The sequence below is a fragment of the Pipistrellus kuhlii genome, unplaced genomic scaffold, assembly GCF_014108245.1.
Source record: "Pipistrellus kuhlii isolate mPipKuh1 unplaced genomic scaffold, mPipKuh1.p scaffold_m20_p_11, whole genome shotgun sequence".
In the NCBI taxonomy this organism is placed as follows: domain Eukaryota; kingdom Metazoa; phylum Chordata; class Mammalia; order Chiroptera; family Vespertilionidae; genus Pipistrellus; species Pipistrellus kuhlii.
The window spans coordinates 8,356,911-8,373,605 of NW_023425416.1; the positions used below are offsets into that span (position 1 = coordinate 8,356,911).

The 16,695-nt window shown below is 45.9% G+C and overlaps 1 protein-coding gene across 3 annotated transcripts in view; it reads right to left on the bottom strand.

Moving 5' to 3' along the window:
• PTPRG (protein tyrosine phosphatase receptor type G) overlaps positions 1-16,695 on the bottom strand; it is a 643,070-nt gene that overhangs the window by 127,545 nt on the left and 498,830 nt on the right. For all 3 annotated transcript variants that reach the window (XM_036430671.2, XM_036430672.2, XM_036430670.2), the window contains exon 6: positions 10,492-10,558. In XM_036430671.2, the coding sequence (XP_036286564.1) occupies positions 10,492-10,558 (67 nt within the window). The remainder of the gene's footprint in view (positions 1-10,491; positions 10,559-16,695) is intronic.

Below are 16,695 nucleotides of genomic sequence, written 5' to 3' on the forward strand. Positions count from 1 at the left end.
TGCTCTACTTATACTACACACGCGCCATGATATCACGATGAGCAGGTGCTGTGTGTTATAGATAAAAGAACTGAAGAGAAGTGCATCTCATCTCCCCCTCTCAAGGATCCCAGTGCCGTGTGCAGACAATATTATATTTTAATAATTAATTGCTCATCAAAGAGAAAGATGAGGAACAGGGATGCTAAATTCAAAGTTATTCAAATTGCAAAAATGAATAATGTATGACTTTTATATTAAATACACACTGTATTAAGGAGTCTACATTTCACCCAACTCTGTCTTTCACTTTTAAGCATTCTGAACGACAATATGAATAATCAGTTAAGTGAGGTTTATTTAGAACAAGAAATAGCTATTTGAATGCAAAAGGAGTCTATCCGAAGATGATTAAATTTTTCTTATCAATTAGAAAATTTTGTATGAGGGCTTTCAAGTCATGGTCAGCCATTAAGCCCAATGCGGTCCAGTTATTCTGGCAGCTTCCTTTCAACATTCAATTATATCTGGCTCAATTCTGTTCAATTTCTTATTTCTGATAGCAGTGCCAGGAGGCAATCTTTAATTAAAGAAAATTTGAAAGATTCAAACATGCATAATTGGATTAAAAATGTGATCATTAAAACATTAGATGATAATCATCTGATTGATTGCATTTTCAGTGTGTTAATAACCTAATATTTTCAATGCTTTAGTTAATAGGAAAAAAAGAAAACCCTTTATAAGATATAATGAACAATCAACATATAGACAAAACTATGCAGCAGTAACTAAAGATTATGGAATTACTCTGAAAACACACACACACACACACACACACAGACCAATGGACAAAGCATTACACGGAAAGGTGTATGGTTAGAACGCAGTGGTCTTTAGAGAAAGACACCAAAAACAAGGAATCAACCAGTTTTAGTGAAGTGGATAAGCTAAACTAACAATAGAAAGCTCAAACTTTCTATCAGCCCAGTGATTGTTTAGCTCCTCAGAACTCCCCAAAACATTTTATATAAAAAAAAAAAAACCTGTCAATTTTTCTTTAACACTTAACATTACTGGGTAGGGCTGGCCTGATACAGAGTCATCTAGTGACAAAATCAATGCTATCCCTGAACAGTTCCATTCTTTGCCTCTCTCTCGTGGCCATAACTGACATTGGTGTGTACATTCTTGTAGCTTCCTTCTGATGCTCAGTCAGTGACTAAATTCACAGAGAGGAAACCGAGGCACAACAGTTCAGTAATTTTGACAATGATTAGGAAGTTGCATCAATGTGAGTCCGATAACACTGGACTCAAATCATCGCTCTGCGGCATGAGCAGGGACAAATGAGCCAATCTCTCTGAACCTCAGTTTACCCATCTTTCCCATGGGACTAAAAACTCTTCTCTCACTGTGCTGCCGTGGACTGAACAAGACTGCATGTACAGACCCTCCCGGCCTGGCCAGGCACCCAGCCGGGCCAACGGTGAATTGCAGAGGCCTCTGCTTCTTCTTTTCTCCCACTTTCTGGTTCTGTACCCACTACCCTTTTTCTCCTGGCCTTCACCAAACCGCAAATCATCTTCCTCACCATTGTCTTCATCATTTTATTTTATTTTTGTCTGACCCAATGGAGTCAAGCAGCACACATTCTACTTCAATAGCCAGGTAGTGAAGGAGACACAACTAGGAGTTCCACCGTCACTTCCTGCCGCCACTTGGCCTCTCTACTCAGGCCAACAAGAAAGAGGAGCAATGCTGGTGGTAGTGGGCGGGCTCACCTGCCCGGACACAAGTATATACAGCAAGTCACTGGCTCCTCAGGACAAACCAATGAGGTTGGTATCATCATCATCATCATCATCATCATTATTATTATTACCTCATTATACAGTTGAGAATACTGAGCCACCAAGAGCAGGTTGCACAACTAGTGAGAAGCAGAGCTGACATTCAAACCCAGAGTCTGTACTCTTGGCCTCTACACAGCAAGTCTCCTAGACCACGGAGTCCGCAGGTCAGAGCAGGTCAGAGTGGGTCAGAGCATCACGCGGCAGCCTCAAGTGCTTAGCAAGCACTCCTGCAAAGGTAACTGGGGACATATTGTCACACTCTCTTTGCTCTCCACATCCCATGGAAACGTCCAGGAAAAGCACATTTCCCTGGGCTCTTGTAACTTTGTTCAAAGACAAAATATTGACAGAGAAGGCTGGCCAAATGAGAACCAGCCTCAAATTGAAATGCAGCCCCAAAGGAATCACTTTTGAAGTATTTTTTTCTGTCTTAACACTATTGTTAGCAACACTATTAATGATAGGACAGAAGCCTCCCAGCATCCCACTTCCTGCCTGTGGCTAAGAAAGGAAATGAAAATACCTAATAGCTACTGTGGAAGCTTTGGACACACCGAAACCCAGGAAACTGTGGAAATGGCCTAAGTGCGCCTGTGTCTAGAAGATTCTGAGATCAAAAATGTCCAGATAAGCATCTGTCCTTCCTGGATCCATAACAGACATGAGCCAATTAGTCAAGACCACGGAACTCATATTTATAGCACACTTCAGGAAAGTTCCATATAATTCAACAAGGCAAACATAAACTTCACACGGGAAACTGTCACGTGATAAGATGTTCAACACTCCCGGTGGGCTGCAGATAATGCAGCACGACCTTTCCTCTAAAGGGAGACCGGAATTTGAATGACTAAACACTAAAACAGAATCCTCCAGTGTTCAGCTGAAACACATTTTGGGCAAAGTCAAGTCCATCTCTGTCAAGTCTATGGAATGGTACGGGGGACCTGAGAGGGTGTTCACGGCATTAACAAGCCACTGTGTGAAGACAACAGTGACAGTAGAGCTACTATAACAGCTTCCACACAGACAAGCAGGTGGACAAACATTTTGTGTAAAGAGTCAGAGTAGCCTGCTGGTGTCGCTCAGTGGTTCAGCACTGGCCCCTGAACCAGGAGGTCGCCACCTGGATTCCCAGTCAGGCCACAGGCCCAGGTTGCTGGCTCAACCCCCCAGTAGAAGGCATAGAGGAGGCAGCTGATTGATATTTTTCTCTCATCAGGGCTTCTATCTCTCCTTCTCCTTTCTTCTCTCTCTAAAAAATCAATAAAAACATTAAAAAACAACAACAACAAAAAACCCTTCATTATTTAAAAAAAAAAAAAAAAAAAAGTAAGAGAGTAAATATTTAAGGCTTTTCAGGCCAGATAGTGTCAGAGTACCTTTGCAAGCACTCTGCCCTTGTAGCGTGAAAGCAGTCATAGACATATGTAAATAAATGAATGTGGTTGAGTTCCAATAAAACTTTATTTACCACAATAGACTGCAGGCCAGACTTGGCCAGCAGATAGTGCTTGCTGACCTGTGATGTGAAGGACAGTGAACACAGGCCAGGCCCCCTTCCTGTAGGTACTTTCCTTGTCCTATTCATTCAGCACCAATACCCCCGAGGCAGGTACTTTGGTTATCCCCGAGGTGGGAGCTCGGGGACAGAGAGGTGCAGCCATTGGTACAGGATCACTCAGCCCCCAAGCTGGGAGCCAAACCCTAGGCAGCCTGTCTCAGATTCCTTGTTTAGCGGTGTTAACAATTCCCATTTCTTTATGTGTACTCCACAAGGCAGGCTTTTTATAAAAACTCATTCTGAAGTCCCACCTGCTTATTCATGTGCACACAAGATTACTCTGCAGGCAAATAATATTTGTCTTTTTGACCTTTAGCACCAAGAATAGCAAGGCTCCCCCCGCCCCCCCCCCCAAAAAAAAAATTCCTCATGAGATGAAAAGTTTCCCAAAGGGAGGGGCAGTCTTGTTCACAGCTTCCCCTCAAAGCCCTGACCAGCACTGATCACGCCCCGGATGGACGGGAGGAAGAACAGACGCCATGATCCAAGGAGCCTCAAGTTCACAAGCGCAAAACAGGCCAGAACCGCTCACTCCCCTTCGGCCCCTCTTCCTGCTGCCAGCCTGCACAGACATTGACCCCTATTTCTGCCCAGTGGTCTATTTCCCCCCCAGAAGCCCCTTATTCTAGCATTTTCTTCTCCTGAAGTCCAGATATATATATATATATATATATATATATATATATATATATATATATATATATATGTTTTATTGAATTTTTTACAGAGAGGAAGGGAGAGAGATAGTTGGAAACATCAGTCAGCTGCCTCCTGCACACCTCCCACCGGGGATGTGCCTGCAACCAAGGTACATGCCCCTGAAGGGAATCGAACCTGGGACCCTTGAGTCCACAGGCCAAACTGGTCAGGGCTAGATAAGCTATTTTTTATAGACGTGAGCCATTTAGCCTCAGACGGAAAGTTGATGCCACGATGTTCCAGACCTGGGGTGATGCACTGGTGCTGGGGTGAGGACAGGCCACGGTCTCCATATTTCCCCACTCACCCATCAACAGTCTGTACTGGGAGCCTCCATCGAGAAGGAAAGATGCGGAGAGACTGGCAGGGAGCAGAGGAGGTGGTGTGGGAGTCATGGGGGCCGGTCTGACATCACAAGGACTCTGTTCAAGCCCCTAGGGGCGGCCTGCTCTCCTCGTCTGTCCTGGGGGCGAGGCAGCATCTCAGGGGGATGCAGGAGGACTCTGATGCCTCCCGGGCTGACCAGTCCCTCACTCGGCAGAGCCGGCCACCGGCACAGCAGCAGCCAGAGGCCTTTGTCTTCAGTCCCGTCACCCATTATCCCACCCCCTTGGTTTCTGACTTCCTTTTTCTAAGTCTGAAAGGAAGTATTGGCTCCTGATTCACCTCTTAATGACACAATCCCGAGACAGGGAGGCAGACGCAGAGAGATCGGCCTGCCAAGGCTGCTTACGGGAAAACGGTCATTAAGCGGTCCCGTCACTCCCTCTGCTTGTCGGTGGGCCACTCGGTACCTGACTGTCCCAGAGGAAAGCGCTGTCTGAATCTCCTACTCTGCAAGGCTAATGCTCACTGTCGTCTCTGATGGTGACATTCAACACGCATGCAGGAAGCCGCACAGAACACATGCACTGGTGACAAATAGCCAAGTGATCCCCTGTGTGACCTGCACTCAGAACAGGGAGAGCCCTGGGCCCCTGCCTGGGCCAGTCCAGACCCCGTACTCTTCCTCATCCCATCCCAGCCTAAGAAGTAACCACTGGCCTCTTTTTAATTCCCCAGTGCTTTGCACTTCTTTTAGTTTTACACCTACAGGTGCACCCTTGAACCACATAGGAGAGGGTTTCTCATTTTTTGAACCTCAAGTTGAGGAACACTCGACTCCCCTTCACTTTGTGCTCCCTGCGGGGCTCATGGGGTGGGGAGGCAGATTCTCGCCCTTTCCACCCATCGGTGTAATGTTCTTGTATGGTGGCATGGTGCTGCATCTGTTCAGCGTGCTAACCATAGCCATGGGGCATTTCCAGGGCTGGGCAGTTAGGCTTGCTGGGTGATAATATTCCCCAGAATGAATACACTACAACCTGTATGTCCAGCCCCCGCTGGTGGACATCCGGGCTGTTCCCATTGTGGGAACAAAGCTCCCCTGTACAAGTCTCCTGTGGGTATTCCTCCTGGATATCAACCTCTAGTACCTGTGCCATTGCTGGCTCGGCGGGTACAGCATGTGTGACTCTGGCAGAAAGGCCACATGGCCCTTGAGTGGCGGCACCGCCTGCATCCGTACAGCAGGATGGGGTGCCAGGAGTCCACACCCTGGGGCTGGTGGCTGTGAGGCAGGGCAGCCAGATAGGTAAAGCCCGCCCACCGCATCAGAAGGACTGCAGATTGCTCCCAGTCTAGCGACCGACGCTCACAGGATGTGCCTGGTGGTAGGAACCTAGCCTCACCCCACCTGCTCCTGCTCCCTCTCCTCTTCACGCCAGCAGGTGGGACAGGCGAGGCAGCACCAGCTCTGATGTCAGGCGAAATCGCGTGGCTAGGTAGGCACTTGGCAGCTTTATTCCCTCTCTTCCCTGCCTGCCAGATGCCTGACTGACTCCAGCTGCGCCATGACCTTGTCCATAAATGGGGGAGCTGATGACAAGCACCCGGGGCAGGCGAGAAAATGGGTGGAAAGACCAGAAAAGTGAGCCCAGGGAAGAAACCTGTCAGTTAGGGAAGCTATTTTGCAAATAAACTTAAAAAAAAAAAAAATGTCTCCATTGATGATTTCAGAAAGAGGAAAGGAGAGGAAGAGAGGGAGAGAAACATCAATGAGGAGAGAAAATCGTTGATGGGCTGCCTCCTGTCCGCCCCTTATTGGAGATAGAGCCCATAAACCAGGCATGTGCCCAGACTGGGAATCGAACCTTGACCTCTTGGTTCACAGATGTCATGACACTCAACCACTGAGGACACAAGCCAAGCTACAAAGAGACGTTTGATCTTGTAATAGCCCCAACTTGCACAGAGTGTTAACAGAAGCTTCTAAGAGCCTCATTTTGTGACATTCACAGGAGTGTGTTCCCAGGTAATGATTTCCTTGTGCTCTCGCTGATGGCTTCTCAGAAGAGCCTGGGGAACAAGGACAGGAGCCGAGTCATCTCACTCTGGCCAGGATCTGAGACCATTTCTATCTGCCCCCCACCCCCACCCCCATGCACCGCAAAGTGGTCCGTTGGGGAAGTGGGAGGTGATGACAGGAAAAGAGGGGGGACAGGAAAAGAAGACAGGTCTTCAAAGCTCAAGAGCAAGTTTCCTTTAAAAAATAAAACAGACAGAGGGAGTGGCTAGTGTTTCGATGCCCGCTGTTTGGGTGGCCGCCATGAAAAAGAACGAAGAGTAGGGAATCCAAAAACTGGAAAGAAAAAAAGTAAACACTTTTTAATTGGCATGGGAGAGCATGTCCATTTCTTAGCACTGACCACGTTTCCTCTGTGGGGCGGTGAGGAACAAAGCTCCCGAGTACAAGTCCCCTGTAGGTATTTCTCCTGGGAGTAGCACTGCTGTACAAACCTCGGAACCATATATATATATATATATATATATATATATATATATATGTATATGATATTTTGTTTTATTATAAATATATATTTTTTATGTTTTATATATATAAATTTATATATATATAAATATATAAAACATAATATATTTTTTGTTTTATATAATTTTATATATAATTATACATAATATATAATATATATATTTTATAAGTAAAAATTTATATTTATATATAAATATATATTTTTATGTCTTATTCTTTTTAATGTGATTTTTATTGTTGATAATATTACAGATATGGCAAGCCAGCTAGGACAACCATGGAGTCTTTTAAAAGCGAGAGGACCAGGAGGGGATTAAGAAAATGTCTTTGGAAGGAGGAGAACCTCGTGCCCAGTGTGGAAATGCTCCCCACAGACCTTTCCTGAGGCAGACAGCCATGAGGAGCCTGTCCCCCACAGCCTTGGGACCCACCACTGGGTGCTTCAGCCAATGACAACGCGCTGGGGACCGGGGCTGGGCCACGCCCGCCTAGTGAACACCCCCTTCCCCAAGCCTTGCCCTGCGGTTCTCCAACAGCCTGGCCAGGACTTGCTCAGCCATCCTCCTGGCTCCCTGACCCTCTCAGAGGTGCCAGACCTGTGTCTGGTCCCAGCCGCGCCCCACCTGCTCCTGCTCCCTCTCCTCTTCATCCTTTGCAGGAAGCTCTCCCCGCAGACACCCTCCTGCACTTAAAACTTCACAGAGAACCCGAGTGACCAAGTGCCAGGGGTGACTGGCTGGAGTGACCAGATTCCGCATTCCCATCTCGGCAGAAGGAACAGAAGATTCCTCCTGTTAATAAAACAGTCACTTAATGAGACATCAATATTCTACGATATGGCTCCCCGAGCTGAGGAAATCAAAGCCAAGTCTGAACTATTAATACAACAAAAATCCATATTGACTTTTTCTTCTTTACACATCTCTGTCATCATTCCCAAGCCAGAGACTCTGGGAACGGCACGATTACTCATGTGGCATTGAATGAGCAGAGCATTCAAATCCCTCCCTGGGCCTGCCCCTGAAAATGCTTCCAGTTCCCACTACAACAACATCCTTTTGTAGCCATCTGAAGCCCATTCTCCTTCGCAAGAATGAGGGAAGTGATGAGGGCTGCCACCCCGGAAGTCAGCTCCAGCCTGAGAACCGAGGGCAGAAGCTCCGCGCCTTTGCTTCCCAATGGAAGCCAAACCTGCAGGCCCTCTGGTGTTTCCTCCCCTTCTTCCTGTTTTACGTTTTGATATTTTCTCTTACCTGTATGCTTCCTTGAGTCACTCATTTCGTTAATATTTACTGAGCATCTACTATTTGCCGCACATGCACGGGTTCTCATGAGGCTTATGTTTTCGTGGGTAATATGTGCGTGTGAGCAAACAAGGTAACTGCAAATACTTTTAAGTGCTCTGAGGAAAGAAACCTAAAATGATGAGACGGAGCGGGGAGAGCAGAGGGGGGGGGGGGGGGGTTTTGTAATTTGACAAGATGGCTAAGAACTTTCTGAGGAGTCCAGGTCTGAACTGAGAACTGAAATAGTAAAAGGGCGACCCCCTTGCTGGGAGCTAAGAGGCTTCCAGAACCTTCCTGACAGAGGAAACGGAAACAGCCAGTGCACAGGCTGACAGGGGTGAACTGGGCCCTGGGAAGGCAGCACTTGGCCTCCCTGCCAGGTCCCCGATGGCTGCCAGCCCTGCGATCTCACAGAGGAGACGCTCAACACTCTTATTGAGAAAGTCAGCGGACGGCTTTGCAGGTCATTGTGTTTTGCAGGTCTCCCCTGGGCTGTCACTCCGAAGCTACGGCAGAACCTGCAGCCCAGGCGCCTGCCACCCTCCTGCTGCCCAGGAGAGCCTCCCTACATATGACAGCTCCCTGGAGGCCATGGTGGGTAAGGAGGAAAGACGCCAGGATTGTGCCAGGACACAGCTGATGAACTGAAGGGTGACCATACTGAAATTTGGGGATCTGAGGGCTCGAGGGAGTCCACTGCTGGGGGTCCCATGGGGGATCTACTTCCATTATCTGCCAGGGCCACTCAACTGCCACCGCTCGTGGAGCGAGTCCTCTCTGGCTGAAGAACAGGTACCTGTTTTGAAGTTTCCAGAACTCCTTCCACTGTGTTTGTTTAAAAAATAAAGGAAGACTAGTCTGAGGAAGGAAGACCTAATCTATCATTTACTATGTAATCTATCATTTACAATCATGCTTCTCAAACTCCCAAACTCAGAAGCTACACTCTGGACCGGAATGTCAAGAAGGAGTCTGATCAATGGCGTGTGCAAGGGGACGGCTGGGGAAAGGAGCTCAGAATACACAACGTGTTGCCCACGCACCAGCTTTCTCTGCACCGCCGAGGCTGCTCACACTCCACTCCAAGACCAACCTCAAACACAAATGCGCAGACAGAAGCAGTTCTGGCAACGGTGCCTTGTTCCCTAGGGGGCCTGTCATAGGATCTGCTTCGCAGCTCTGCGAGGTCTGCTTCAAAGACACAACAAACTGAAACCGAGAAGCCATGGACACTTCCTACAATGAAAACCTCCACGGGGTCTTTACGCTACTGCGATGAGGTTTGCTCTTGTTACCTGCTGTGTGACACAGGAGCAGCTTGATCCAAAATGTCACCTGTTCCAACTAAACACTGACAACTGGTTTTAATTTCCCTTAAAAAGGGGGCGGGAAGGGGGACTTGTTAAATTCTGCAGAGTTGGCTAATGTCTAAAGACAATCCTCCCAGGAGGTGCAAGACATTTTACCACAGCGTGGAGATAAGGGGAGATTTATTATGATTACTAATGCTATTTCCGTCGATGCCTTTGAAATTCTACTTAGATTATTAAACCTTTGAAAATCATTACATTACATCCAGACTCCGCCCCTCCCTGCGACAAGGGTACTTTTGAAATTAGAGGATCCTGATGTCCCAGGTAATGATGTATTACCGATAATAAAGTTGCAAGAAAATCTCTCCAATAAAAACCAGTTGGGAAAGACAGAACACATTCATCTTACTTTCTCTCCCAGTTTTATGCCCCAGGATAAGACATCTGCAGCACAGAACTATGGCAGGGTTCTCTCCATTCGAGGAGCTGATGGTGTCTGCTCCCATGCGGCCAAGTTTAATGGCTTGTCACAGCTGCTTAAATTTTCCGCCTCAATCTGAGAGGCAAATCAAAAAATTTATAAATTAAAAGATACTTGAAAGAAGACTATTTTTTGAAGACATATGAGACAAGTGGCGGGTTCAAAGCCTAGGAATGGTAGGTACATCTCAGGGCATTTTGATTTATGACACAGGCATTCGGAGTGGTACCTGAAAAGAAATAAATTGCTTACTGTTAACCCAGATCCATTTGTAGGTAATAAATGGGCGTGCTCCTTACCCATCAAATAATGGCTCTAATGCCCTTCAACATCGGGGGATGAGGAATGAGTGTCACCCTCTGTCCTCTGCAAGATAACCCATTTCTGCGGGAAGATCTTAGCCCTTCACCTCCCAGCAAAGGGAAGTGTGCGTGCCTTACTTACCATGATGGACGACGCCCTTCAGCCCATGGATAATAGGATCCAGCGCGGAATTGTCCCTTGGACTGACCTACATGGGAAGGAAACATGATTGGTTAAATCTATTCTGGCATCAGACACAACAGTCTCAGTTTAATCTTCTAAAGAGAAGGAGGGGGAAATAGATGTTATCTAGCAAGCTGCTTAGGTCTCACATATACCCTGGCTCTTGCCAAACATAGATTTATGGCATAATAAAATCAAGTGAGGAAGTCTAAATCAAAAGAAAGAAACTTCTCAGAATACACGAGAACAGGAGAGAAATGCCATGGTCCTAGCAAAATTTAAAAAAAAGCAACAGCAAAACTTTGTCCTCCTCTTTTGTTTTATTAAAAATAGATGGACTCTGATCGGCTAAAGTCATTGAAAGTCATCAGAGAGCAATCCATCATTGATGAATACTCCAATGCCTTATTGTGATTGTGTTTATTTCTTTTCTTTTAAGAAAATGATCTGTTCCCCGCCAGCTTACTCTCCTTCTAAGAACCATGGTCTCCTGTGTCACGTACTACAAAGGGCATTTCTAAGAGTCACTCCGAGCAAGAGAGGTGAGAGGAGAGGAGAGGACAGAAGCTTTCGGAGACAGTGTCTGACCTCGTCTTCCTTTCCTTCTGCGGTTTTTCATCTCTCCACAAGCCAAACCTCTTGATCTTGACCCTCACCCACTCTTTCCCTTAACTTTCTGATACTACTCAGCACGAATTCTCATTCTTGCCCTTTCTAGAAGATTAAAATTCCACCAGCATATTATAATTTTGGGTTTTAGGTATTTTCTTGAAGACACATTGAATATTTAACCAGTGAAATGAAATGACTGGAATTTACTTCAAAATAATGCAGGAGTGAATAGTAGGGGAAGTGAGCAGAATACAGATATAACAAGACTGGCCACCCATCAATCATTTATGACCTTGGGTGATGAGTATTGGATGGATCATGATACAATTTTCTCTACTTTTGTGTATGTTTAACTTCTCCCAAATAAAGAGTTTTTTCAAATCCATTATCTGTGGCAAGCATAGCTTCTGATTTTTTTTTTCCCCCCAGGAAAAATCTGTACTTTTAATCCACCTTTAACATAATGAAGTGGAGATATTGATGAATTTTTCAATGTGCAGCAACTTGATATTTCCTAGCCACCTGGAGAAATCCAGGGCCATCTTAGGTTAAATTTTAAGGTAACTGAAAAGTGTCTACTCTCCTTCCCCACTTACAGCCTCCCTGCTGGGCTGCTGCTCCCGGGATGCTTTCTGATAATAACCTGTACTTCACAGGATTCTTTTTTTCTTCTGCTTCAGCATCTCCAGGTTAGAGCAGTGGTTCTCAACTGAAGGCACTCTTATCTGGGTAGAAGCAGGGCTGCTGCTAAACATCCCATAATGCTGAGAAGGGACCCCCCCTTTCACCCCAAGAGAGGTATTCAAGATGACAGTGCGGAAGTTGGGGGAGGAACCAGGTTAGATGTCCTATGAATTAACAGTGATTATTAATGTCTGGATCGTTGGGTGTCATTATGTATGGTGTTATGTTTATAGGCTAATAAAATGATGTGGTATTTGGTCCTACATAGTAAATCTCTCTCGGAAACTGGGCTTGATCACAGTCACATTAGCAAACATTAGGAGGAGGTTTCTATAGGACTTAAGTGAAGGGGTTTATACTCTCTTGTCACTCTTTGAAATCCTGAGACCGCCAGGTGAACAATCCCAGGCTAGTCTACTGGAGGATGAGAGACCACATGGAGCAGACACAGGCAGACTCAGCCGAGGTTGTTCTAGACCCACCAGTTCATCTGAGACCACCCAGCCTCAGAGGAACTTCAGTCTTCAGAGACCCGTCAAGCTGACCCCAACAGGAAGACCTGACCAGCCAAGTGGGAAATAGAGTAATTACGTAATTATTGTTTTAATTATTTGGATCATTTGTTACAGTGCAAAACTTAGTTGTTAAGAGTTTCTATGAGTGTGTAGAGATAGAGGATAGGGAACAGGCTAAGATATCAATAATTTTTGTAACCAATACACTTTGTTTATGGTTTGTCCTCCAGGTTTCTCAGTGGAATTCAATGTCACAAGACACAGCATCTGCTGTCAACCTGATCAACTCATGTGCTTCTCTAAAACTGAGTTACCCCTCACCCCCTTCCAATGGGAACATTTCAAAGACACTCTGATTTCCCATCCCTTCTGCAGGGGAATATTTTTTATTTATGGGGACCCTTAAGTGCATTCAGTCTTATATGATAATGTGAAAGCTCAAAAATAGTGTTCCCAATCCTCCATGACTACACCCACCGATCACATCTGTAGCCCATGCAAGATGGAAATAACCAGACCACCGAATCCAAGTTCAATTTCTGGTCACTTCTGTCTACAGTATCCCTGTGCCTGTACTCAGGCCTGGTCTCATTCAAGCTCAAGGGCTTGACCCCAGATTCAAAACAAGCCCATAAATGGAATGCCTCCTGCAATGCCCATTCACCTCTACTGTCTCCATTGCTAATTTATGTGGCTGGGGTTGAGCAAATGGGTGAAGAAAATGGAGTTTATTGGCCGGTCAAAGTAACTTAGTAATAATACTAAGCTCATTTTCTAGTTGATGTCTTTGTTGCAACACTCAGGGTGAGGATCCAAATAGCATGCTCACAAGTGGATTTGTGCCAGTAAGGCACGGCCCTGAGAGTAATTGTGTAAAGCCCGGGACATAAAGCTGAGTACAGATGCAACATTCAATAGGGGTAGATATGATTGGGAAACAACTTGACTCAAACACTCAAATTTGATTCATTGTCAAACAACAGCAATTTTATCCCTGGACTTCTCAGTGCACTTAGCTCTAGAAGTAGTATCTACTTGAGTTGAAATAATAATAATAAAAAATTCTAAAGTTATTTTTTATTTGATATCCGCTCAATTATCCTATTATGCTACTCCTTTTCAAGCCACATGAGAGGCGTGTTCTGGCTCTTGAAATTTGCTTCCTCCCACTTTAAGATCAAAGGAGTTATGTAGCAATGCCGAGGAGGCAGCGATTGCACAAATGAGCTTCGGATGGACGAGGAGAAATGGACACCCCTTTCCCGGCAGCGGTGCTCTCAATGCAAAACTCCCATTTCAGCGCAGCTTCCATGACACTTGTCACCTTCAAAAAGGACGGCACACAAATGCAACCTAGGGCTTGAGTTAAAGCTTTAAGTATGTTTAGATAGAACCAAAATCCACATGGACATCAGCCATACAGGAAACCATGACATGCAGGTTTGGTTAAAAAAAAAAAAAAAAAAAAAAAAAAAAAAAAAAAAAAAGTCAAGTGGATATAAATGCTGATGAAATCTAAACTTTATAAAATTTTCTCTCCAAATAATAGCTGACCAGAAAGGTTCAACCAACTATCACATTAATAACCAAGATACCAATAATCTCTGAAGACGTGTCTATAATCCAGGCTCTAGAGGGCCTGTGTTGATTCATGCTTGAAGCAAAATGAAAGGGAGGCCAAGAGCCCTCTCAGACTGCACGTGCCTGGGCTCAGATACGCACTGCCATTTACTCTTCCTGCCCACTGTGCCATTGGCCCTTGACTGGGATCCTAATAATCTTCAATCTATCAAGTCCTGGCCATCTGCTAAATAGGGCGTCCAAGACAACCTACTTGCCTTGAATCCAACATCGCCAGCTGCTCCTATGGTCCCATAAACGTCACATCCTGCCAAGCTCCTCTTGTGGGAGGAAGGATTTATGCCTGCTGCGGGTGATGGCTGCACCATTAGCCCTGGCTGCAGAGGAGAGGGGCAAACAGCAGGACCGGAGACGCTGCACGGCCTTCCAGAACCGCAGAGCCGATGATCTGTCCTTGCTGATGGTGAGCAGGTCACTGTGCTTTTAGAAGCTAAGTGTCTGATCAGGACACGGACCAGCACTTCTCATCAGATCGGATTTCAGATCTGATTCTCCTCTCCTGAACATGCTCCTCCCTCAAGAGCTACGTGGCTGGGATGCTGCATCCTCTCCCATTCTCACTTTAACACCTTGGCCACCATTCACCAGACCTGGGTGTCAAGTCGCTGTCACGAATTTCCTAGCACAAACCATTTACAACGTGGCTATGTTCACACCCCTGCATTTCAGTCAGACCTTACTTGAGACAGAGCACAGATTCCTTTGTTCATAAATTAGACACTTGTCAATCATTTAGGAAAAGTGCCTATGTACAAGAAGGCAATAATAGCATAAACCACCAACCCCTGACCTATACTGACTGCATTGTTCTTTTCCTAATTTCCTTAAAAAAAAAAAATACTCACAAATATAATTTTCCTCCTTGTCTCACTATTTCTGAAGCATAAGTTTCTTTTTGTCTTTTTGTCCAACAAAATTTTCTCTTCTCTCCTGACATAAAGCGGAATCAGAGGGGTTGGGGCATTGAGCATCATAAAATGCCCAGAATAAACTCAGAGAAGAGCGAGGTATGCCTAGATTGGGCGTGGCCCGGGGAAGCTGGGCAGTCTCAGGAAATGAAGGACTGAGGTCTTCCAATAAGCTGAAGGCAAGCAACCAAGTGTGGACTCCTGGCCGGGAGGCTTGGTCTAACTTCCACTAACGGAGTTCCAGCACACGCTTTCAGCCTGGTCCACAGATATGCAAAGCAAGCCAGAGGCAGCTCACAGGAGATGGAGAGCCTGTCAGAGGACAGGGGATGGTGATCCTCATCCATCCCAGGCACTTGACACACACTCTCCGGGGCTGGTTTCCACCCACAGACGAGAAAACTCCAAATTCCTCAGCCACGGGACTCGATTCTTATGAAAAGGCAACACGATTATAACTGCTAATAGCATTCATCCTTCCCCCCTTCCCATGGAGCTTGAGCATGGACACGCTTACTGACAATTAACTAATGATATCATGAGTGGGAACCAGTTAATGCACAAGTTACTCATCTCGAGAGAATCCAGATTTGTGGTCAGAGAAGACCACAGAGGAAATGGATGTAATGCTCCTGGTCTACCTAAAACGACCATTCTCTAGCCCTCTGCCCCCCACATCTCCAGCCCACAAGGGTATTTATTATTTACTTCTCAGACTCGGCTGGGAAGAGCCTATTGCTGAAAAAAAAACCCAAGCCAGGGGGTGACAGTGAGGCCCACCTGCCGGCACTGGGCTCGCCTACTGTCAATACAGGCCATTCTCATATGTTCACCAGATGGAACTGTCCCAGGCTGCGTGTGCAATGCTGTCTCCCCTAGTTTTGTCCCAGCCTTTACTTTCAAAGCCAAAGCAGGAAGGGGGTGGGCAGGCTGGGGCACCTGGCAAATGAAACTCTCCCAGGAGCCCACGTGGTGATTTCCGTCCTCCTTTGTGTTTCTAAGGCATCGTGCTGGGGGCCAGGCAGGTAGCAGGAAGCCTTGTCACAGCAGTTCAAGAGTTTGTCACACCCCACCTGCCCACCCCTGCTGGGCCACTCCAAGTGAAGGAGCAAAAAGTTTCTAACTTAGCAAACTACAACCTAGAGTCTTAAGCTGCAGTGCAAACCATTTCACACAGATATTGTCATGACCTTTGAATAATAATATAAAAAAGCAGGCCATCTGGGGGAGCCTGGGGCAAGAGAAGCTTATTTCAGGTTCTGCGACTCGCCTGAGTTTTCCTCGGTCTGTGTGGCCAAGTGGACAGCTCTGGCTCCCTCTCCTTAATAATCTGACCATGCACTGGAAAGCCCCAACAGTATCAAAGGCTTAGGGGACAAAGCAGAGCTGCGTGACCACACGTAGCAGGTGACTTCAACCAAAACACATTAGACGTGAACTCTCACCCTTGCTTTTTCATTCCCCCCAAGCAAAAAGCTGCTCAGGGCACTCGGTTTACAACAGACTGAGAATCAAAAAAGCACTGTGTGAGGACTATTTTAAATCTCCACCAGGTATGCAGCAAGAAAAATATCAAGAGACCAGGCATACAGCATCAAAGGGATCACTGGATTGATCCTTCTCTTGAAAAAAAAAAAAAAAATGTTCTCTTAGCAGCAGTTGGGTCATCACTTAGGATACAACTGAAGTTCAGTAACCGAGCATCCAGATGGCATTATGAGGGAGGGGGAGGATTATGTAAATGTCATGTAGTATCATCCTATATAATAAAAGGCTAATATGCAAATAGACCGAACAGCGGA